At 39.3% G+C, this 23,890-nt stretch overlaps 1 protein-coding gene across 1 annotated transcript; it reads left to right on the forward strand.

Annotated features, from left to right (window-relative positions):
- Window positions 1–586: 586 nt before the first annotated feature.
- On the forward strand, window positions 587–23,050 carry ERP27 (endoplasmic reticulum protein 27). The gene is made up of 7 exons (XM_029954971.1): window positions 587–789; window positions 1,150–1,250; window positions 3,149–3,286; window positions 15,853–15,969; window positions 19,803–19,928; window positions 21,732–21,929; window positions 22,332–23,050. The coding sequence occupies exons 1-7, from the start codon at window positions 696–698 to the stop codon at window positions 22,377–22,379; spliced, it is 822 nt and encodes a 273-aa protein (XP_029810831.1). The 5' UTR covers window positions 587–695; the 3' UTR covers window positions 22,380–23,050.
- Window positions 23,051–23,890: the final 840 nt, after the last annotated feature.

Here is a 23,890-nt window from a genome sequence, read left to right on the forward strand (position 1 = left end):
TCCAAAGGCCTCTGTGGGCCAAATCAGCCACTGCTTCTCTCCTGCTTATGAGCTTTCAATAAAACCCTAATTGCCTAGAGAATATGATCCTACACTTATTATATAATCTGGCCTAATTCAATTACTAATAATTCTCTCACACATTACATTTGGATCTCCATGTATGGACTCTTTACATAAAACTCTCTTTCCACTTTTGTTGCCAACAAAAAAATCCTATTTACAGAGAACTCTCCTTTGGGATCCTTTGCATGAAGAAAACCTTCATTGAACCCCACCATTGTCCTTAATGTCCTAAAGTCTGCATTTTCATAGTATCCTATGAGTTTTTTTTTAAATTTTTAATCACCTCCGATTTTATATTTAAATGATCTGTTTATTTGTTCATCTTTTACACTAACAATCTGGGAAAGACTGGGTTGGATCATACTTATTTTTGTTTCCCTAGTACTTAGATCAATACCTGCAGAGAATATTTCCTTTTGATTTAATCTAAATGAACAGATTTGACTTTCTTCTGGATGGTTCTGTTCTGAGATCCTGTCACTGAACTTGGTCTTTAATCTCAGAAGTTGAAGTTTCCCAGAGAACCAGCTGCACAGTTCCCAGAACACTAACAACACTACAGCCAGTTACCTGGAGTGGGCTCCCCAAACACAAGGTCCAGGGCTTGGAGCAGGAGCAGGAAAAGAAAGATGGAAGCTGATCAATCCAGATTCCTGTTTCTATTATTTCTTTTCATGGGCCAACTATCTCCAGAACTTGCAGCAGAAGTTCAGGAATCCTCAGGTAAAAAAAGAAAACACTCCGGTGACCACAGGGCAAAAGTATTATGAAGGGAAGGGAATATGGTAGTGATCTGAGTATTTTTCCTCCAGATGTAGAACATTTTCTAGGAAATGCTGGATAAATACTTCTGTTGCATAGAGAAAAGAGAAGTCTAGCATTATTCTTCAGAGAGAGACCATAGGTGAAGTCAGCCTCTATATAAAACAATAAAGCCTTGGAATGATGATAGTACCCCTAGAGACCTTGATCTCCTTGGGTTTAGTGTGGAAAGAAAGCATATAGATACCCTCGGCATTTAGAACTACTTCTTCTGCACTTGAAACCCCAAAACCTTCTGCTTCTCTCTCTTTCTGTGTCTAGATGGTTCTCGTGTTTCCCGGGAAACTGTGCGGCTCACAGATGTCCCAGCTACCATGGAATTCATTGCTGCTGCTGAGGTGGCTGTCATAGGTTTCTTCCAGGTTTGTCCAGATACCCCATTTCTGTTCCCCCAAAGAACGAGAAACATGCTACCTCAGAGCAGACATGAGAGTCACCTACTGGCCAGATGACACTGCACTAGAAGTCAAGGGGCACAGAGTTCACTTTCAGCTTATCAATCTAGACCTCTCAATTTCAAGACATTCCCAGTCTCTGAATTATGTTTTTCTCATACTTGCTTCAAAACTTCTGAGTCTTGGGATGCCTGGGTGGCTGAGTCAGTTGAGCATCTAACTTTTGACTTCAGCTCAGGTCATGATCCCAGGGTTGTGGGATCAAGCCCCTCATTGGGCTCATCTCTGAGCATGGAGCCTACTTGGGATGCTCTCTCTCCTTCTGTCCCTCTACCCCATTGTTCTCTTTCTCAAAAAATAATAGTTCTAGATCTTCTCATCTATAAATGCTTTCAATCTTAAGTCAGTGTCTGGATTGCTGAAGCAGGGGCCAGAGTAAACCTGAGTTCTATCATCCAGGCAACATATTAGTCAAGAGTTAATCTCTTTCTAAAGCCTTACCAAATAGATAGTCCCTCATTCTTCTTTCTCTTTGTTTTGAAATGTTGAAAAAGGATGACATTTTGAATATTGAAAGTATCAGCCTTCGTCTTCCAGCTCGGCTCCCTGGCTAATGAAAGCAGCCATAAATGAAAGGGCACCATTCCAGCACTTTTATCTTTCTTTGAAGGTAACATCTGGCTATTCTCACAGACCAAGCCCCTACTCTTATTGCACACTTTCTTATCTATTTCCACTAATTAGTTACAACTCACCCTCACCCTGTCAGTTCTGTGTACACAGCTGGAAATAGCTGCCATGAGATGTGTGCGGGGAAGGAAGACGGGAGCACATTTGTCAGTGACGAGAGACCTGAGCTGGAGACAGAAACAGCCACTCTCAAAAAGGCACAGACAGGCAAGACAGTGAGTAGAGGAATTTGCAATAACTTAAATAGCCACCAGATGCCGTCCGTCATTTGAGCCATGAGTAATTGCACTTTAAGTAGAATTAAAAAAGGGCAAGCCTAGATTAGCAATTGTTCGTAGCCTCGGATGAACTCCACACACCCTTTCCAATGAGCAAGATACCAACTCCCTCTGCTTGACCCCAGGTACCAAGCTAGTCAGCTTCTTTCTTTTTGCCCATCTCCTCCTCCAGCCCAGAAAGATGTCCAAAAAGAATATGCTTCCTCCTGTTGATTGCCTGGAGCTGCTGTGGGCGAAGGTCCTGTGCCAGCAGGGAAGATGATGCCAGCTCGCTATGGAAGGACTGGATCATCCCTTAGATGCAGTTTCCCTGCTGTCTGCTGCAGGCCTGAGTCCTAGAGTTGGAACAACACAGGAACAGTGTTTTCAGGGGCAGTACCTCGGGCTCGATACAGGGAAAGAGGATTGCTCTTCAGCATCCAGCACACACTCTGGTTAATAAAACATCTAAGTTCCATTTTAATATACTTTTTTATTCTTTTTCCTTTCAGGACCTTTGACAGCACCTCTTTATTTTTGCATTCCTTCTTTCCTCCACAAATTGTTCCCAAGACATTTAACTCCTCGGATAGATCAATGAGAATGGAGCTAAATTCCACAGGCATCTATGATTTTGAGGCCCTTCTCTGCTAATAAACTGCAAGTTCTATGGGAAGGTCATACAGGAGTGTCAGGCTTAGCTACAATTCTATAGTTACCTATTAGCCCACCCAGCCTGGAAAATTCAACCATACCACTGCAGACTTAGAGGTCCATGTTTTTTCACTTGACTGACACTAAATCAAGTCTATTATTTTTTTATATGAGTGAGCACACTTTTATTCCCTATTCTATTTCTATGTGTCTCCTTTCCAAAATAATCCCTGTGGGTTTTCTTTTTTCCCGTCTTGTTTTCAGGATTTAGAAATCCCAGCAGTGTCCCTATTCCATAGTATGGTGCAAAAATTCCAAGCCGTGTCATTTGGAATCAGCAGTGATTCTGAGGTTCTGGCCCACTACAACATCACTGGGAACACCATTTCCCTCTTTCGCCTGGTAAGTTGGATGGGCTGCGTGAGCCTTCTTTCAGTTTTTCCTTAGATTATGGATTCACAAACGTGTGAGACTAGGAAGGGTTCTATGCCTTTAACACTAATGATGGTGTCAGGGACAACTGGGTCAGGACCATGATGACAATGATGGCGGCTCAATTCAAGCTTCCCACATGGGTGCTGTCATGACTTGGAAAGAGGACTAGACTGAGAGTCAAGCACCACTTTGTCACTGACTAGCCATGCGACATGGGCAAGTCACTTAACAGTTTTTAGTTTCATTTCCTTCATCTATAAAATATAAAGAGTTTGATCCATATCATTTCTAAGGTCAATTTGAGCTCTAAAATTTTATATTTTCATATCATTGGGAGTTCCCTTACATTTACCAAACATGCATTAAACAGCCACCCTGCTGTTTGCAAGATATGGATAATAAAGACATGGATATATGTCCCCTGCTCTCAATAGATCTTAAAACATAGTAGAGAATGTAAACATAATTTTCAAGTATCTACAATGCAAAGAGCATCACTATGGGTAAAGTTCTATAATGGTTAAAAAAATGCAATGCAGGAATTCTGACCAAAAAAAAAAAAAATGAGGAAAGAGGGGCACCTGGGTGGCTCAGTCAGTTAAACTTCCAACTTCAGCTCAGGTCATGATCTCATGGTTCACAAGTTCAAGCCCCATGTTGGGCTCTGTGCTGACAGCTCAGACACTGGAGCCTGTTTCAGATTTCATGTCTCTCTCTCTCTCTCTCTCAAAAGTAATAAATAAACATTTAAAAGTTTATTTTAATGAGGAATTGGACTAAACTTGAATTTAAAGGGTAGAAAAAATTTGGACAAAGTAGAGGAGAATTCATGTCCAAGGTGGGTGAACAAATTAAACTTAAGAAACACTGATCAAGCCACTTTGACTGGATCTCAGGATACAAGTTTGGAGAAAATAAATATAAGACAGAGAAGTTTGATTGAAACTGTATTATAGAGAAACTTGGATACCAGTTTAGTGGGTTTGCACTTAGGTAGGCTGGCACTGGAAAGCCCTTAAAGCCTTGAGATCAGGGGAGTAACACAAACAGGAATGTGTTTTAGCAAGACAATTTTGGAAGTGACGGCTGGGATGGATTGTTAAGCAAAAACCCAAGAGTTAGAGAGGACTTTTGTTGGCCTGACAAAATCAATCATATACTAAGGGTCTGCAGTAAAGAGGTGGCAATAGAAAGTGAAGAAAAGGCAGGTCCTGCTGATATTAAATATAAAAATTGTGGAAGGGAGGCAAAGTTTAAAGCCAGGGTATGTAGAAATAGTGAAGGCATACCCAGAAATAGAGATTTCTAATGCTTTAGTTAGTTTTTGAGTTTGTATTGTTGGTGGAATATCTGGAATATGCCCAGAATCCACTGGAAATGCAAAACTGGGACAAAAGATAAAGTTTTCAAGGTTTCTGCATGAATGTCCTTCCCCCTCTAGCCTCCATCCTATATATTTCACTTCTCATCCACACCTCTTTTGAATGTGTTTTATATTCAGCGTCTCCAATTTTCTTCAAGCTCTTAAATCCACTGCTATCTTATCTATGCCCTGCACTCCCTTAAAACTGCTTTTACTCAGGTCAGCATTGCTTCCATATTTCCAAATCCAATGAACATTCTTTAAGTCTTACTTACGTAAACATCTCTGCATGTCTGACATTGTTGACTGTCTATTTACCATTTTTTCCTTCTTTAACTTCTAGGCGCCTACTTCTGGTCCTCTCTTTAGTCTTCTCGAGATCTTCTCTGCCTCCATCTACACTGCTTCCTGACTCAGTGCTCTTACCAATCTGGCTTATAGAATTCATATTCTGTAGAAGCAGAAACTATTCCATCCACTACTTCAGCCACAGAGCCTAAAAAAGTGTGTCATGAAGCATGTGCTCATTAAGTGTTTGTTGAATGAATGAATGAATGAATGAATGAATGAATTTTCCTTAGATAATGCAATTCTTATTGTTTGACTATTATGTGTCTGTTGAAGATTTGAAATGCTTTATCTCTATCCTGGACCTCTGTCATGATTCAAATGCTTGTTGTATATAACTATTTGGATACACTCACAAGTGCTACTGTCTCAACATGTTTAAAACTAAATTTATCATCTGCACCTGCTAAATTATAGTCTTTCCCCTAAAACACTTGCATTGAATGGTTATGTTCATTTAGCCTAATTTTTGCCAATTGTACATCCAATGTTATTAAATCTATATTCCCCTTCACTTTTTATACTTTATTTCTCATTTAGGATCTTTGCATTTTGACATAAACAATTTCAATAGCCTCTTAGTCTCCCTTTGCTACTTCATATCCAATTTCTAGATTGGTATCACCATGCTGCACTTAAAATGGAAATTGGACCATGGCACTCCCTTCTTAAAACCTCTTCAGGGACTCCTGGGTGGCTCAGTCAGTTAAGCATCCAAATTTGGCTCAGGTCATGATGTCATGGTTCGAGGGTTCGAGCCTCACGTCAGGCTCTGTGCTGACAGCCAGCTCAGAGCTTGGAGCCTGCTTCATATTCTGTATTCTATGTCTCCCTCTCTCTCTGACCCTACTCTGCTCATGCTCTCCCTCTCTCTCTCTCAAATGTAAATTAAAAAAAAATTTAAAAACCTCTTCAATATTCCCCATTTCTTATAAGGCAAAAAACCAACATATTTAATGTTACATATAGTCTTTTATGACCTGGCCGCTATCTGCTTCTCTAGTCCCTTTTCCAACATGTTCCCACTGTAGGCTTTACCCTCTTACTTCCCAAGTATACACAGTTTGATGATACAATTCCATGTTTTCACCCACACAAGCTGTTCCTCTGCCCAGAATGCCACTACCCTCAATGCCCCCTTTCACCTAGCCTCACCCAGCTAACTCCTTAGATTCCAATGAACAAGTTCAGGCATTGTATCCTACACAAAGCTTCCATTAATCTTCAAATTGGCCTGCCTATTCCTCTATACTTTGATATCTCTATTTCCTTTTATCACTTTATAGTACATGCCATATATCTTTGTGTCTGTCTCACCTACTACTCTATTAGACCATGAGCAATTCAAGGGTAGGAACAGCAAATTGTTCGCATTTGTATTCCAAAGCCCTACAATATGCCTCTGGTCACCAAGACCCTCCGAAGTACTTGAGAAACTGACTCACCTCCAAAAGTACATCTGAGTCCCTTCACCAGTTCTTTCCCCACTGGGACAGTAGTTGCATTTGCATTTCATCATTGTGAAACAAGATTCAACAAAGCTCTTCCAATAGAAAGCTTTTGGTAAGAAAGATGGACGGTTAGGCTAATGCCTTTTGTGTGACTGTTGAACCACTGGTAGCAACCCCTCCATAGAAAAATTCTAATCAGCTACATCTCTACAGGTACTTCTTTCCCCGTTCGTTATTTTTAAGCCTCATAAAGAACGATTTAAAAGTCTTGGTCCTAAAAAAATTAAATAAGTGAATAAATGTCTTAGTACTACCACGATATACATACGTGGGGAAGAAAAACAAGAGCTGTTGCTTCCAATGTCTCTACAGGTTTTATAACCTCTAAGAGGCACATTAGCTTTGCTTACAATCTATTCTTTGTAAAGCCCTGTTGATGACTTCCCAGAGCTGTTCATGCTCTTTTAGCATCTGCTTTTTGTTTACCACTAGAGGCAGCCCTACTCTGAATGAACCCCTGGGAACCCTGTGGATAAGATTATTGCTGTGCCTCACCAAAAACAAACACACCGGTCCCGCCCCACTCCACTGGCAGGTCTGGGAGAGGTTCTGCTTGTGCAGCCCCAACATTTAGATAAACATATTTTTCTCAGTTTATGCTTTCAAAACTTTGGTCCATATTTTAATGGGATTATTATTCAGGAGTTTGGGATACTTCATTTAGTCTAATTTTTGCCAAATTTTTTTTTCAAAAAAATAACATCAAGACTATTTATTTTGTTAATGTTTTTTAAAAAATGTCTTTATTTTATTTTGAGAGAGAGCAGAGAGCGAGCAGCGGAGAGTCAGAAAGAGAGGGAGACAGAATATGAGCAGGCTTCAGGCTCTGAGCTGTCAGCACAGAGTCCGATGCGGGGCTCAAGCCCACAGACTGTGAGATCATGACCTGAGCTGAAGTCAGATGCTTAACCAACTGAGCCACCCAGGTGCCCCAAGACTATCCATTTTTAAACTAGAAAATGGGAACTTGTTGCAAATCTCTTGGTACCTACCTTCATCTTAAATGTATCATTCATTCAGTTTGTTTTTATATTTGTTTTTAGTGCCTGATTTATGATAGACACTATGCTAGATGTTTTTCAGGGTTCTAAACATTTAATTCTCTCAAGAATCTGATGTAATCATTATTATCATCCCTGCATTGTCAATAAAGAAGCTAAAGTTCCATAAGATCAATTCAGTTCTCTAAAGTCCATAGTGTAGGGGCACCTAGGTGGCTTAGTCGGTTAAGTGTAGACTTCAGCTGAGTTAATGAGCTCATGGTTCCTGAGTTTGAGCCCCGAGTCAGGCTTTGTGCTGACAGCTCACAGCCTGGAGCCTGTTTCAGATTCTGTGTTTCCCTCTCTGCTCCTTCCCTGCCCATGCTCCATCTCTCTTTGTCTCTCAAAAATAAAAAATGTTAAAAAAATTTTTTAATCATTAAAAAGAAAAAAGTCTATAGGGTAAACAGGTATCTGATTCATACCCAGCACAGCTGTCTCCAAATCATCCCATTTCTATGATACAACAGTAACTTTCCAAAGTACTGAATCCTGACAAAAACCTTTGTTTTTACTCTGAGATTCTATCTACCCTAATGTCCTTCATTCTAAAGCCTACTTATTTAAATCACTTTTTCCAAAATCATTTATCTACCCACACCCCTGCCTTGGCACTACTTAAGCCCTAGGATTATTTCTCCAGATTTACTCTAGGCATTATATATTTGGGAAAAGAAATCTCAGAATTTAGGCATAGAGAGTTTCCAATTGTAAGAACATATTTAGAAATAAACTGGAATAATGATAGGTGAAAAAATATTAAGACTGTAATGAGTTGACAGTACTGGATGCTTTGACCTGTTTGAGCAATAAGAAACCAGCAACTGTTCTATTCATTGAACACACCACTCCCAAAAAATAGGGCAGGCCAACTATGTAAATGTGATCAGGAAGAATTTAAGTAAGTGAAACAATAATAAGTTGTGTATGACAACCCGTTTGTGAGTGTGACTGCAGGGAGACCCTCCACACTCTCTCAAGTACTCTCATTGTTGCCCTAAGGGAGGTATAATTCTGGGGTGAATAAACCAGAAGTCCATTCTAAAATGGAATTTCAGGTATTATTTGAATGTTTATCCTGCTTTGGGTTTCCTCAGTCACCTCTATTTTAAGAAATATAATTAGTCTAACTTTGACCCAACAGGATAGTAACGGAAACATAGTAAAGGCATTCTTTCATTCCTTATACGGTTATGGGCTGGATACTTATTATAGGAAATGTACCTTGCAGGGCTGGTGCCTTAGGCAGTTAAGCTTCTAACTCTTGAATTTGAATCAGGTCATGATCTCACAGTTCATGGGATTGAGTTCTGCAATGGGTTCCGTGCTGACAGTGCAGAACCTACTGGGGATTCTCTCTCTCTCTGTCCCTCCTCCTCTCTCGAAAGAAAGAAAGAACAAAAGAAAGAAAGAAGGAAAGAGAAAGAGAAAAAGAAAAAAAGCAATGCACCTTTCCAAACAAAAAGAATCAAAAGGAACTAGTGTATGAAAATAAAGTAATAGATGCAAGAAGTAAGGTATGTCAAATTAAGTTTTTTTCTAAAGTATATATTTATGAAATATAAGGCAAGCTAAACAGTTTACAAAAACAAACCCAGGGACATGAGAGTTTTTGTTTAACAAATGATTTCTCAGTGCTATTCAAGATATTTAATACTATAGCTGTGGTGTAAGACAAGTTTAATATACTTTATGAAATACTGGGTTGTTAATTAAAGAAACATATAGGAATTCAAGAGAATATTGCCAAAGTACTAATGAACAGAAAAAATACCTGATTAATCTGTTGGTATGATATTAGTGTCTAAAACATAAAATAATCCATTTCAAATATTCTCGAGGAGTCTCAAAATTACTTTAAGGTGGCAACTCTTCTGGTTTACAGTTTCTGTTTTTCTTCTGGTGCCTCTTTCTTGGGGGAGAAAATAATATGATATCTCAAGTTAAATTCTTTCCAAAAACTGGAAAACAATATATTAAAAAATGTTTCCCCAACTCTGGTTTCAGGATCAGATTTTCTGACCAGTGCCTTATGCAAATAATTCCCCTTACAGAGGGAGATTTCCTGTTCAAATATTGTTTCCAGGAGCCCTACATGTGAACGTTCCAGAGTTTATTAGTCTAAGAAAGAGTGAACCAGTCGGCCATGTTTCATTAAAAGAAGCATTACAGTCTAGAGAGACTTGAGGAGAGTGGTTTTTATTAAAACTCTTTGCTACTTGGAGAAAGTTATCACCACTTAACGTCCTCTGCTTCCAACAGGCCGCATTCCTTAAGTCCAGAAACACCTGGAGTGACTGGCACTTCCTGCTCTCCCCGTTCTGGGAAGTGGGAAGGGCTGCCCGGAAAAGAGCAGAGGGGGTGGGGCTCCCTGGCCGCAGCGCAGCTCTGGTAGGTGAGGTGCAGCCGCTGGAGTTCCTAGACAAATAATCAGGAAGTATTTTGACACATGAAATATGAAAAGGGTCCTGATTGTGATTATAATAATGATGATTTTCATGTTTGCAATTAGCAAGCCCAAGGTATGAAGGAGACATGCCAGCTGGCGAAGCAGGCTTTAAGCAGCCTCAGAGATTCTGTGGGCTCATTTTCTTTCTCTCCTCACTCTTAGGGCCAGGGAAGGAGGATGGGAGAGACTGGGCCAGGAGTCCCCTTAGGAAGACGTCTCTTGATTTTATTTTTTATTAATTTTTTTCGATGTTTATTTATTTTTGAGAGATAGAGAGAGACAGAGCGTGAGTAAGGCAGAGAGGGGGAGGCACAGAATCTAAAGCAGGCTCCAGCCTCTGAGCTGTCAGCACAGAGCCTGATGCGGGGCTGGAACCCACGAACTGTGAGATGAGGACCTGAGCTGAAGTTGGAGGCTTAAAGGCCTGAGCCACCCGAGTGTCCTTCCTCTTGCTTTTATATTTCTGCCCTAAGCCTTCCACTCAGAATTCTGTGAATATTAAGACAATTAAATATACAAAGTGAGAGTTCATATTTTTTAAATTTATTTTTATTTATTTTGAGAGAGCTAGAACATGAGCAGGGGGAGGTACAGAGAGAGAGAGAGAGAGAGAATCCCAAGCAGGCTGTGCACCAGCAGCCCAACTCCGGGCTCAAACTCACAAACCATGAGGTCATGACCTGAGCCAAAACCAAGAGTCAGAGGCTTAACAAACCAAGCCACCCAGGTGCCCAGGACCTTCACATTTTAAGATATCCTATGCTTTTGATGAATTTTTTTCAAATTTCTTATTTTGAAGTATGTATTTTTGTAACTCAGCATTTATTAATTTTTTTAATTTGAGTTGTGCAAGGCAGTCATAAAATAATTAAATCACTATCTGAGTGAATGTCAGCGTTCCTGTGCCTCAGTGCCTAACATCCAAGAGGCACGGGACAAATGATTCATTTGCAAATGTACTACAGGAGATACATCCAGAATGAATAATATTAACTACAGTGTGCCTTGGACCTCTTAAAGGTGCATACTGCTTTTAATTAACCAATGAAAGACCACCTGAAAAAAGAAGAGAAAAACTGGCAAATGGGAGTCATCATGAAAATGACATAATGAGCAAGCTTGGAATCCTACTGTTTAATTTACCTAAATGAATTCCTTCCTGCATAAATTAAAACAACAGTTACCTCTGACTATGCTGGGTAGATTGGAAGAAAGTAGCTTGGGGGTAAAGGATAGTTCTGATCCTGAGCAAGAGGAGATTGGGCAGGACCTATATGAGATAGCAAACATAAGGAAAGGGGTTGAAATGTCCAAAGGTTGGTAGCTCAAGGTTCTCAAAAGTGTTTCTCAACAGTTCTGAAACAGAACTGTTCATAAACTAGCATTTGTCTGTAGGCATAGTTGCTGTGGGTGATGGAAGCATTATCGTGTGTCTTTATGGCACCAGCAGATTAGTAGAGGGGAATGGAAAACTCAGGGAATAAGGAAGAATTGACAGTATTAAGTCCTATCTTTTAATATATATGCGTATGGTGGAAAGGTAGCTTTACAATGAAAATCTGAGGTAACAGACTAGGTAACCAGATAATCCGTTTCACCAAAAACAATTTGTTTTAAAATCCAGGCAAACAGTAAAGGGGCAAGAGGCTTTGGAGAACTAGCAAGAGAGAGAGAAAGATCTAGACTAAGATCTCGAAGATGAAAATTCAAAAGGAAAACCCTGTATTAGGACTGCTTTTTGTCTGGGGGGCTTTTCCTGCCAGTTCTTAAAGAAGCATTCAAGAGGCTGAGAAGTCTATTAGTTTTTTTGTGACACTCAAGGAGCCTGAAAAGTAAATGTTGAAATCCAGGGCCCAGAAGAGGAAGTAGGAGATAGATTTAGTAAAACAGCTTTTGCCACACTTTGAAGCGTAAAGAACAGTACCCTAAGAACAACAAATCATCTCTATCCCTGACATTATATTAGGATGATCATATATGGATACATATGTGTATATGATATATATGATAGATATCCATGTACACATACATAGATATACCCACACATATACATCTATACATATGTAATTATACATATGTATCATACATATAATCTACCCTTAGCCATGCCATAGTATAACAACTGAAACTCAAAAAAGAATAATCTTAAATCAGAGAAAGATTATTCTCAAAGCAATATGAAAAAGGTAATACTGTTTCACAAATGACTTCTCAGTAGAAAGAGTGGAATGCTATATATAAAAATTCTATCTTGCAAAAACAGAAAGAAAATAATTGTCAACATATCCTTCTATCTCCAGCAAAATTGGCTTCAAAATAAAGCTGAAATAAGGATATTTTCAGCAACAAAACTGAGAGATTATGTTGCCCAACAGATCTTACTCATACTAAAAGAAGTTCTCTAGACAGAGGGCAAAACATCCCAGGTAGAAGCTCTAAAGTCCAGGGAGAAACGAAGAGAAGCTAAAATGTGAAAGTGTGCATAAATGTAAATGTATATTGACTAGCTAGCAATAATAATATCTTGTGAGATTTAAAATTAAAATTCACAATATAATAATCTGTTAAGTTTTGAACATGGGGCCAAGGAATGGAGTTGGATGGAGGAAAGCTGTATCAAATTGTTCTAATCTCTACATTGTCCAAGAAGAGACAAAATTGACAGTTAAAATTAGATGCTGGTAACTAAAGAATGCATGTTGTGTAATGTGTGCTGGTAATCCTCCAGAGAATGACGGCAGCACATGTAACATCGAAGCCAATAAAGGGAAGGAAGGAATAATATAAAATGCTCAAAAAATTCAAAGTAGTCCAAAAGTGAAAGAAAGTGAGATTTGGAACAGGCAGAAACAAGAGAAATGCATATAGAATTAAATCTATTAGTAATTACATTCTATAAAAATAAAGCAATTCAAAGACAAAGATTAGCATACTGGATTTAAAAATAAAACTCTGAGCTTTCTACCAAGGACATATTTTAAAACATAGAGACACACATAAAATATAGAGATATATTAAAAGTAAAAGAATAGAGCTATACCATTCCATACTTCCTATGGACAGCCTATATAAGCATATTAATGTTAGACAAAGTAGTCTTCTAGGCAACAAAAATAACTAGAAATAAAGAATAGTGCTTTATAAGGATACATATTTCAATTTGCCCAGATTTAACAGTTCTAAATCTGTATTCATCTAATAATGGCCTAAGAATATATAAGCAGGAACTGACAGAATTGTAAGAAAAAATGGTTAAATTCACAATCATGGTGGGATATTTTAATACATTTTCCCCCTCTAAAGTTAATTTATTTATTTGGGAGCAGGGGAGGGACAGAGAGGGGAAGAGAAAGAATGTTAAGCAGGCTCCAAACCAGCAGCTCAGGGCCTGACATAGGGCTCGAACTCAGGATCTGTAAGATCATGACCTGAGCCAAAAGCAATTGTCAGTCGCTTAACAGACTGAGCCACCTGACTCAGTCTGTCTTTGATATTAATATCAAAGATTTTAATATTACTCTCTTGATAAAATAAATTGGTTAAGCAATTCATTAAGAATATAGAAAATTTGAACTATAAAATTAACCAAGTAAGTCATTAGTATATACAGAATACTATATTAAAAAACTGTAGATTATACATAATTTTAAGGACATATATAACACATATAGAAGTTGACAAATGCTATAAATAAAATATAGAAATTAAGCTAGGAATCAATAACAAGATTAGATTAAGAAATACAATTCTAAAGAGCCAATAGGTTAGAGAAGAAATAACAGACACTGGAAAACATTTGGACCGAATGATAATGAAATCTACATATAAAATTTATGGATGCATTTATAGCCCCGTAAGGGAGACATGTGTAGATTTTAATACATATTTTAGAGAAGGATGATGATAAAAATCAAAGACTGAAGCATCCATTTTAAAGTGAGAGAAATAAGTTCCAGGTAGGCTTCAAATCTATCATGAAAGATAAAATAGTAATGTTTCTAGGAGTTAAGAGAATTTCTTCATGACTTTGGTGCAGTCAAAGATCTTTAAACAAAACAAAACAGAAACACACACTAGCTACTAAGGGAAAGATTGATAACCTCAACTACACTGAAATTACCTTCCGTTCATGAGCAATAACCCACAAAAGGGAAGCAAAAACCCCCACCAGGGAGGGAAGATATGCAATATAGAAGCAACAAAGGACTCATATGACAAAGTGTATAAAAGCATCTTCAAACCAGTGAAAGGAAGACAAATCAATATAATAATAGGCAAATTATTTGAATAGACACTTCATTAAAGAGGACATACAAGGAGTTACTCAGAGAAATCCAATTAAAACCACAGTAAGACACTACCACACATTCAACAGAATAAATAAAATTTTAAAGGCTGATAATGCCAAGTGTTGGACCAATGAGAGCTTTCAAACAATATAGGTGTAAGCATAAATTATTATCTACTTTAGGAAGTAGTTTGGCATTTTTAAATCTTATTTATTCAGTGAGAGAGAGAGAGAGAGAGAGAGAGAGAGAGAGAGAGAGAGAGAATGGGAGGAGCAGAGAGAGAGGGCAAAAAGAATCTCAAGCAAGCTCTATGCTGTCAGCGCAGAGCCCAGCATGGGGCTGAATCTATGACCATGAGATCATGACTGAGCCAAAATCAAGAGTTGGATACTTAACAAACTGAGCCACCCAAATGCCCAATAGCTTGGCAATTTTTGTTAGTTAAGGATACACACACTGTCTAATGAAAAATTTTAATCCAAGGTATATGATCAACAGATATGTACCATGAACAAGAGTGTTCATTGTAGCATTATTTTAATAATCAGAAACTGGAAATAATCTAAATATCCATCAGTAGTAAAATGAGTAAGTTTTGCATACTTATACAATGGCGTATTATATGCCAAGGAAAATGAACAAATTTCAGCTACATGTGATGACATGACAATATACTTATGCAAATGGTTGCATAAAGTTTTTAAAAAGAAAACTAAACCATCGGATTATAAAGTGCATCTTTAAGTGCATCTAACTCTATAAGGGAAAGGATGAAAATGGCCACCATAAAAGTCAGGTAATGCTCACCTTTGGCAAAAAAAAAAAAAAAAGAAAAAAGAAAATTATGGATCAGAAGGGAGGACAGAGGTGTCAGCAGTTCTGGCAATGCTCTACTTCTTCACCCAAGTGTTGGCTCCACAGTTCCACAGTTGTTTGCTTTGTGATAATTTTTTAAAAACTGAGTTTTACATTTTATGTTTCATGCTTTTCTCTGTATTATTTCACATTAAAAGGATACATACATAAATCTGATTATGTATATGGATCCCCTTGGCTTCAGGTTCTTAAAGTTGAATCTATTTAGCTCCGCTTCAAAGCCCTACCCCACTAACTTTGTCCCTCTCCCACTCACACTTAACTGTAACTACTGTTACAGTTATGGCAAACTAACTGCACCTTCCAGAACATAGGATCTTTCATCTTTGTGTCTATTGCAAATACTGTTTTTTCAATGACAACTCTCTCCTCATCCTCATTCATCTAACCAAATTTTAGCTATTTTACAAGACTTACTTCTCTCTGGAAACTTCTCTGCTCTTCCTTTAGGTGACTTGTGTGGGCCCATGTTTCCCCTGTGATGACATTTCTGTATCTCACAGGACAGTGTGTTCTTTGAAAGCAGAGAATATTTCTTATTTACCTTTACGTCTTTTGAGCTGTAGTGCCTGACATGTGGTAGATAATCTAGAAATATTTATCAATGAATGAATAAAAACACAGCAGTGACAACTTTATCTTTTTTGTGTTACCCAGGTGGATAACGAACAATTGGATTTAAAAAGCAATGACATTGAAAGCATCGATGACTCTAAATTAAGCCGCTTCATTGAGATCAACAGCCTCCACTTGGTGACAGAGTACAACCCTGCGGTAAACAATAGTCCTTGGCTCCAGACCCTTCAGTCCCTAGTCAGGGAGAATACTTGTCTCCCTCCCTCCAGGAGTTCTAAACCTTGGACCAATAATAACAGTAACTGATATTAAGGAACATTCAGCTGTTTATTTTGCAAACTCTAGCCCTTTAAGTATGATAGACTTGTGCCTCTTCAACAAAGAAAGAAACAGAGCTAGAAAACTTAAACACTCATTAGATGACTAGTAAGGAAGAGAGCCAGAATGTAGAGTCAAGGTGACCGAGTCAAAAACTTCTGAGCTTTGCCACCTAACAGTGTCCACGAAAAGCAACTCATCCAAGCGGCACTGTAGACCACACTTTTCAAACAAAATTGTAATCTATGGTGAAGGTCCGCGTTATTCCAAAGGCATCACTGACCAATCCTCTTGCAAAATACAATAAAAGTAAATTAATAGACAAATGAAATATTAAAAACTAAAGCCCACTGATCACATATTGTTACAGCAATGTAGAATTTCCACAAAAGTTTTTAAAACCTCATCTGCCTCCTTGTGGACCTGTAACTAACAGTTCTTGGTCCGGCAGTCCCTGCACATCCTAGACCTTCACGGTGACACGGCTTTCTTTCTAGGTTTATCTTTTGGTGTTACATGTCGCATGTCACCTGGGTGAAGGATTGATCCACTTGTTCTGATAATCTTCTGGTCATCTGGCACTCTACAGCGTACACAATGAATCATCTTCCATGTCCTGTCTTTTCTTTTCCCTGATATAGAACATAAAGTGGTAGAGTATTAATTTCCATGGGTCTCATCAGTTCTCAAATGCTATGCATTCTCTAATAACAGCACTTTGGAGCACGTCATGGTTTTTATAACTCACAAAGCCAATTCACACCCATTTTCTCACTTAATTTTCACATTGATTTTTTGAGGCCAAAGAGAGAAAATTACTATGCCCATTTTATCAAGAAACACATTTAAGATCCAAGTGACTTATTCAAGGTCACATGGTAAGTCGGAGAGGTCGGACTGAAGGCAGAAATTTTAACTCCTGATGCATTAGCTCATAGTGTTTACTCCCATTTCACAGGTAAATAAAGAGTTTAGAAAAGGGAAGTAAGTTGCTGGACATATGACCAGCAATTTGAGCTTCAGGAGCAGCCCTCTGCACTTGTCCTTGCTTTTCTTCATGACTAGTCTGACAGAATCCTGTGGTTTTTCCATTGCCCCACACAGCCTTCAATAGGAAACACCCCTCTTCCTGTTGACTAAATTCCTGTCCATCTTTCACACCACCTTTGTCTTCATAGAGTGGTGACTCCATTTCCACTTTTGCTAAGATTCCAAACACATGCACCCCGTGGGTGTTGGCAGAAATAACCAAAAAAGCAGTTTTCTCCTAGACCATCATCATTCTCATGATTATATTTGTGAAGGTCAGGAGTGCTTGCGGGAAAAGATGATCTTATAGTCCCTAGGTTTATGGCCTCAGGGTCCTGGAGTTCTGCAGGCTAACTAAGCAAGGATTGGCCTTCCTGAGTTCTTCTGCCTGGTTCATCTCTTATCTTAGACATATTATTTTAAATTCCACAAGAGTAGTGAGGGCAAATCACATCAAGACGAAATCAGGTAAGAATTCCTTTAGAAAAACAAGTTCAACTTTTATTGTGACTTCTACATTTCCCAAAAGTGATATGTTTCTCATTTGGAGACCTGCCTACCCTACTGCAGCTATTTATCATCTGCTGCTGGATGTATTACACCAGCTGGATACTTTTAATGCACATACTTAGCTTCTAGGTGGAAAATCAGACTGTCTATTAAGATTAAGTTAATTACTTCTGATATGCCCAACCCTTTCTGTTAAGACAGCTGTACCTTTTGACTCCTTAGCTTTGATTTCTTGATTACCCCCCAAATTATCCCCCCTCTCTGCTCTAGGAGGATACATGCATGCTTTAAGTTTAAGTAGCAAGATCTAGTAAAACAAGAGACTATTATTTAACATCCAATCTCCCAAATTTAAAATCTAAGAACTGGCTTTAAACTCCAGGTAGAGGGGCACCTGGGTGATCAGTTGGTTGGCCAAGCATCAGGTCATGATCCCAGAGTCATGGGATTAAGCCTTGCATTGGCTTGCACCCTAAGTGTGGAGCCTGCTTAAGATTCTCTCTCCCTCTGCCCCTTTCCCCTGCTCTCTCTCTCTCTCTAAAATATAAACAAACAAACAAACAAATTCCAGGGAGAAAGTTTGTGAAAGAACTCACTGAGTGCTCCTTGCCTACATGTTGGCCAATACTGCTGGAGAATCTCTACAGAGTCCTTTGTACCTTCCAGAAGAATCCTCCCCACCTGGCTCCCCTTTTCAGCATCCTGGAACTCTGCCTGATAGTTCATTCATCCACCATACTCTCTCTTCCTGTACACATACTAGTTTTATAGCAAATCTTTCTGTATTTTGGAGGGAGGGGTGAAAAGGAATGGGATTTATTTAAAACAGAGACTCTTAGAGCACTGTTTCAGAGCGGAGGGGACGTGAAGGGAGCCCGTGCTATAGTTTCATGCTGTCTCTTCTCCTCACTCTAGCTCATGGCTGTCCTTCTACTCCCCTCTATCATGACAACTTCATGGGAAATCACCTTCTCTCATCAGCAAAAATAAAGAGCCAATGCTTTCGGCCTTCTGAAGAGCTTATCTTATTGCTGAGGTTTCATGAAGATGGCCTTCATTTGAGTTGGTTTAGGGGAAGTTTTGCAGTTAGCTCTGTATAAGGCAGGACAACCGGATGGTTAAAGGCATGGACTCTGGGGCGCCTGAAAGGCTCAGCTGGTTAAGCTTCTGACTCCTGATTTTGGCTCAGCTCATGATCCACTGAGCATGGAGCCTCCTTAAGTTTCTGTCTCCCCTCCCCCTGCCACTCTCCTCTGTTCTCACTCTCTCTCTAAAAAATTAAACAATGAAGAGCATGGACTCTGGATCCAGACTGCCTGGTGTGAACCCTTGGTGGGTCCACCATTTATGCAGCTTTGGGAAAGTTTTTGCCTTAATTCCCTAACCTATAAAACTGAAACCTTGAGGATAAATTAGTTATTATATGTAAAGACCTGGAAACAGTGCTCAGCACGTAATAAGCGCCCAAAAATGTATCTGACTGCTCTTGCGACAAGGAAAGGGACTGAGAAAAAGTAACTGATATGTTAAATGATATATTTGTTATCTATTGATGTATAACAGATTACCCCAAAATTTATCAGCTTGAAATAGTAAAATTTGATTATCTCACACGTTTCCTGTGGGTTAGCAATTTGGGGGTGGCCAGGCTAGGTGCTTCTGATCTGGAGGTTCTTGTGAGGTTGCCATCATTGGTTAGAGAGGTAGTCAATCATCTGGGGGTTGGACTAAGGCCAAGCATCTGCTGCACATGGCTTGCAGGCCAGTGCTGGCAGTTAGCAGGAGGCCTTCGTTATGTGCTATGTGGATCTCTTCATAAGATGACTTCCAACACTGGGACTTCTGGCACTCTCTCTATCCACAGAGAGTGACAGAAGAGAGAAGAGGGAAGAAGCCACTATGTCTTTCATGATTTAACCTTAGAAGTCACACTTCTGCAATATCCCACTGGTTGCTTGGCTCAACCTTATTCATGACCGGAAATAGGGATCTATACATTTGCATGACACCCAGAGAGGAGACTATGGAAGGCCAAGTTGGCGGCTAGTTATCATTTGTGTTATGGATGGATAGTTCTTATTTACATTTCAGCCTGCTTACTTACTGGGTTGCCATTTATGTATATTTTTCTCCTTGTCTCTTTCATTTAACTATAATACACTTCAATTTGCCAGACTGTGATTGGCCTATTTAATAGCATGATCCAGATTCACCTTTTACTGATGATGAACAAGGCCTCCCCAGAGTATGAGGAAAGCATGCACAGATACCAAAATGCTGCCAAGCTTTTCCAGGGGAAGGTAAGTCTGGAATGGCACATACCCTTTTGAATACTTAGTACCAGGACACTAAAGAAAGGGAGATGGGTTCAGGGAGATTAGATAAATAAGGAAAGTGAGTATGGTTAAGGGGTCATGAAACAAGAACTGGGACATAACACCTAGCAGTACTCTTTTTTAAAATTAAAGATGTTGCAATTGCTCTATTAGATATTTACCCAAAGGATACAAAAATACAGATGCAAAGGGGTACATGCACCCCAATGTTTATAACAGCATTATCAACAGTAGCCAACCTATGGAGAGAACCCCAATGTCCATCAACTGATCAAGGATAAATGAGAAATTATATATATATACATGTATATATATATATATATAAATAATATAATGGAATATTGCTCAGTCATCAAAAATAATGAAATCTTGTTATTTGCAGTGATGTGCTTGGAGCTAGAATGTATTATGCTAAGCAAAATAAGTCAGTCAGAAAAAGGTAAATACCATATGATTTCACCCATATGTGGAATTTAAGACACAAAACAGATGAACATATGGGAAGTGGGGGGTATAAAAGAGAAGAGAGGGAAACAGACGACAAGAGACTCTTAATGCTAGCGAACAATCTATGGGTTTCCAGAGTGAGGTGGGTGGGAGATGGGCTAGATGGGTTATGGGTACTAAAGACGCCACCTGTGATGAGCACTGGCTGTTGTGTGTAAGTGGTGAATCACTGAATTCTATTCCTGGAACCCTCCCCCAATACTGATGAATGAGTTTCCTAAAAGTAAAAAAAATTAAAACTTAAAAAAGGGTACAAATATTTTCAATGTGAATAAAATGAAATGAAGCAATAAAGATAATTTTGCTTGAAAATTCCAAAAAAATTAAATTAAATAAGTTAAAGATGTATTTCATACTATTAAAGACCTATATAGCCATATCTTCCTTTGGTGGTAAGTCTATTTTTTTTCTGTATTGAAAAGTGAAGAGAAAATAGAGACCCAAAGATACTGAAAATAGTCACAATTTATGTATTCTTTTCCATTGCCTCTTAAAGTTTTAAACTCAGGACTTATTTCTCACATAAAGCACCTACCATACCTGGGGCTGATTAGATGTCTAATAAATGTTTATTTCTGTCCCGTCTCTACTTTGTACAGTTCTGTTTGTATCACTGAAGTAGTAAAACTTCAACCACTTCAAGGCTAGTGCATTAAACTAGAGACATTTTCAATGCCGACAACTGTCTGGTACTAATATAAACTGACTCTGGTGGTTGTTTTCTTAACACTGGGAGTTTTCAGTGTTTCTAAATGTAGACGGTCCTGTAACAAGAATATTATAAAGTTGTCTTCTTTGGGTTGAAGGCTTGATTTAATAATATAAAATAGTTGACATTTATCAAGCACTTATGCTAAAAATGATACTGGAAATATTAGATGGATCCTGTCATTTAATCTCCCCCAACAGAAGTCTATTTTTCCAGTGAGAACACTGAGTCTCAGAAAGGCTGAGTAATGTGCCAAAGTCGCACAGCTAGAAAGTACCAGAAACAAAGCTTAAAATGTATTATCTGCTTTTAACCATTAGGCTATCCTTGCTTATTTAGCTAAAGTTGCTTCCAATTCTGTGTTCTTAAATTTTTTTAAAACTTGATCAAAGGGGTAAAATACCAAAGCAGTGAAAAATAGAGAAGAAATCCATTCAAGTGGATGTCACAGACCATACGTTCCATCAGTGTAAAATGCAACAATTATGAGATGTCTCTTTCTCCTACGGACCTCAGATAGATGTTTCCCTTTTAAACCTCTCCAACTGCAGATTCTTTTTATTCTGGTGGACAGTGGTGTGAGAGCCAATGAGAAGGTGATCTCATATTTCAAACTGAAAGAGTCTGAACTGCCTGCTTTGGCAATTTACCGGACCGTAGATGAGGAGTGGGATACACTGCCCAGAGCAGAAGTTTCGGTGGAGAATGTGCAGAACTTCTGCGATGGATTCCTAGAAGGGAAACCGCTGGTAAGTGGGAGACTTCAGGTAGAGCAAGCTGAGTTTTCCTCTCTATGTCCTCTTATCTCCTGTTGAATAAAAATTCTTAAGGCTCTACTGGATTTGACTAAGAGCAAAAGTATATGAGGATCTGGTGGGCAGGATCAGGAGGCTTGTCAGGATAGAATCGTGAGAATAGAACTACACATACATCTTTGGAAATGTCTTGCACATTCAACGGAGCTGAATTTGGGGTTTTGCCATTCTGTTTGAATTACTAATGGGAAACATTAGAGTCCTATAGATGTGAGTTCATGAGATGAAAATTAAAGATGGATTTAGGACTTCCAGGAGTACTTACATAGCTCAGTGTGCCAATCTCTTAAAACCAAGAACCCCAAATCTAAACAACAGTGTCATCATGTTTTTCAGAGAGAAAATCATGAATCTGAAGAAAAGACTCCAAAGGTGGAACTCTGATCTCTCCCTGATACTTGTGCATTCTACTAAGAATTTACACAATATAAAAAAAGGGCAACTCAAACTTCAGAGACAGAAACCAATAGGATCAACAGGCCTTACACCATACACACACACACACACACACACACACACACACACACACCTCCATTTTGTTCCTTGAAATCTCATTTACTTTCCTTATTCTTTCTTTTAAATCGTCTACACTGTCCCACTATCCATCCAATCTTCTTCTATGCATTCATGCTGTGCAGTTCCATACACGGCAACACACACCACTGAATGGAGCCTTTAAGAGAAATATTGTGATATCTCTTTGAAGGGGAGGCATTTCTGGAGGGAGGGTGGTCTGATACGTCCTTTAATATTGAATCTGTACACTGCACAGGACGTACATGCAACATAGTTTCTGCTCTCTTGCGGTTGCTTAGGAGTTGAAAGTCTACCTTCTTCATGAGCACATGTCCCTCTCTAACTCCCAGCCCAGAACAAAAGGAAGGTTTAAACACCTTTGCAGAACTGCCTTTTTGCCAGAGTCAAACGATGTTTCCAAAGTCTCTAAACTCGGCAGAAACAGACTGTGTAAAAACTCCAGGCTTGTTTAACGTTCCTAACTCCCCATGTAAATCAAAACGGCACAATAAATAAAAATCAATAATGTTATAGGAAAAGACTGGCATCTCTTTGCAGGCCAAACCTTTTGTAAATACCCAGCTGCCCAATTAAGCAGTAGGTACCTCACCCTCTGGTGCCCACTGCCTAGTGTCAGGCCACGAGCCACTCATGTGTTATGTGTTATTGTTAACTCGGTGGGTGGGATGGAAGGTGGGTAGAGACCATCCTGCATGAGGAGTGGTATCAATGTGGCAAAAGAGCTAGAAATCAACTTACATGAAAGGTTGGGGAATAGGTGAAAAGCGGGGGCACTTGGCTCTGGAGGGGCTGGGGCTGACTAGGCGCGGACTATTGCAGGTAAGATGTGCAGTCTGACCCATGTGAAACAGAGGGAGAGTTTGGCTGAGTGTCTCCGGCCTGCAGGCTGTTACTGTCAACACACAGAGGCTGCATTGTTCCCAGAGGGCCCTTGGCTCAGAAGGAGCCGGCCTAAGTGCTGAGAAGCTGAAAAACCACAGTGTACACCTTAAGGATTGGTCCAACTGAGGAACTGGGAGTGAAAGGCTTAGCTGTTCCTTTCTGCGGGGAAAGCTCCACAGCCCCTGAGCTGGGCGTGGACACTGGCAAGGGCACTGTGAAAGCAGCAGTGTATGGCGTGCCTCCCAGCAACGTGAGACTGACAGATGGTGAGGAGGCCGTCCAGTACAGCCACGGAGGGGAAACCGCCCGGCCTTCTCGCTTGAGGCTAAAAAATATTCCTAGGATAAGCACATCCCAGAAGCCTCTCTTTGATCCTGTAAACCCGAGCTCTTGACATTTACAGTCAGGAAATTCTTCCTGATATTCCACTGAAATCCTCTGGCCACACAAACCTGTTTCTTCTTACCTGCAGTCCA

This window comes from Suricata suricatta, chromosome 10, assembly GCF_006229205.1.
Source record: "Suricata suricatta isolate VVHF042 chromosome 10, meerkat_22Aug2017_6uvM2_HiC, whole genome shotgun sequence".
Classification (NCBI taxonomy): Eukaryota; Metazoa; Chordata; class Mammalia; order Carnivora; family Herpestidae; genus Suricata; species Suricata suricatta.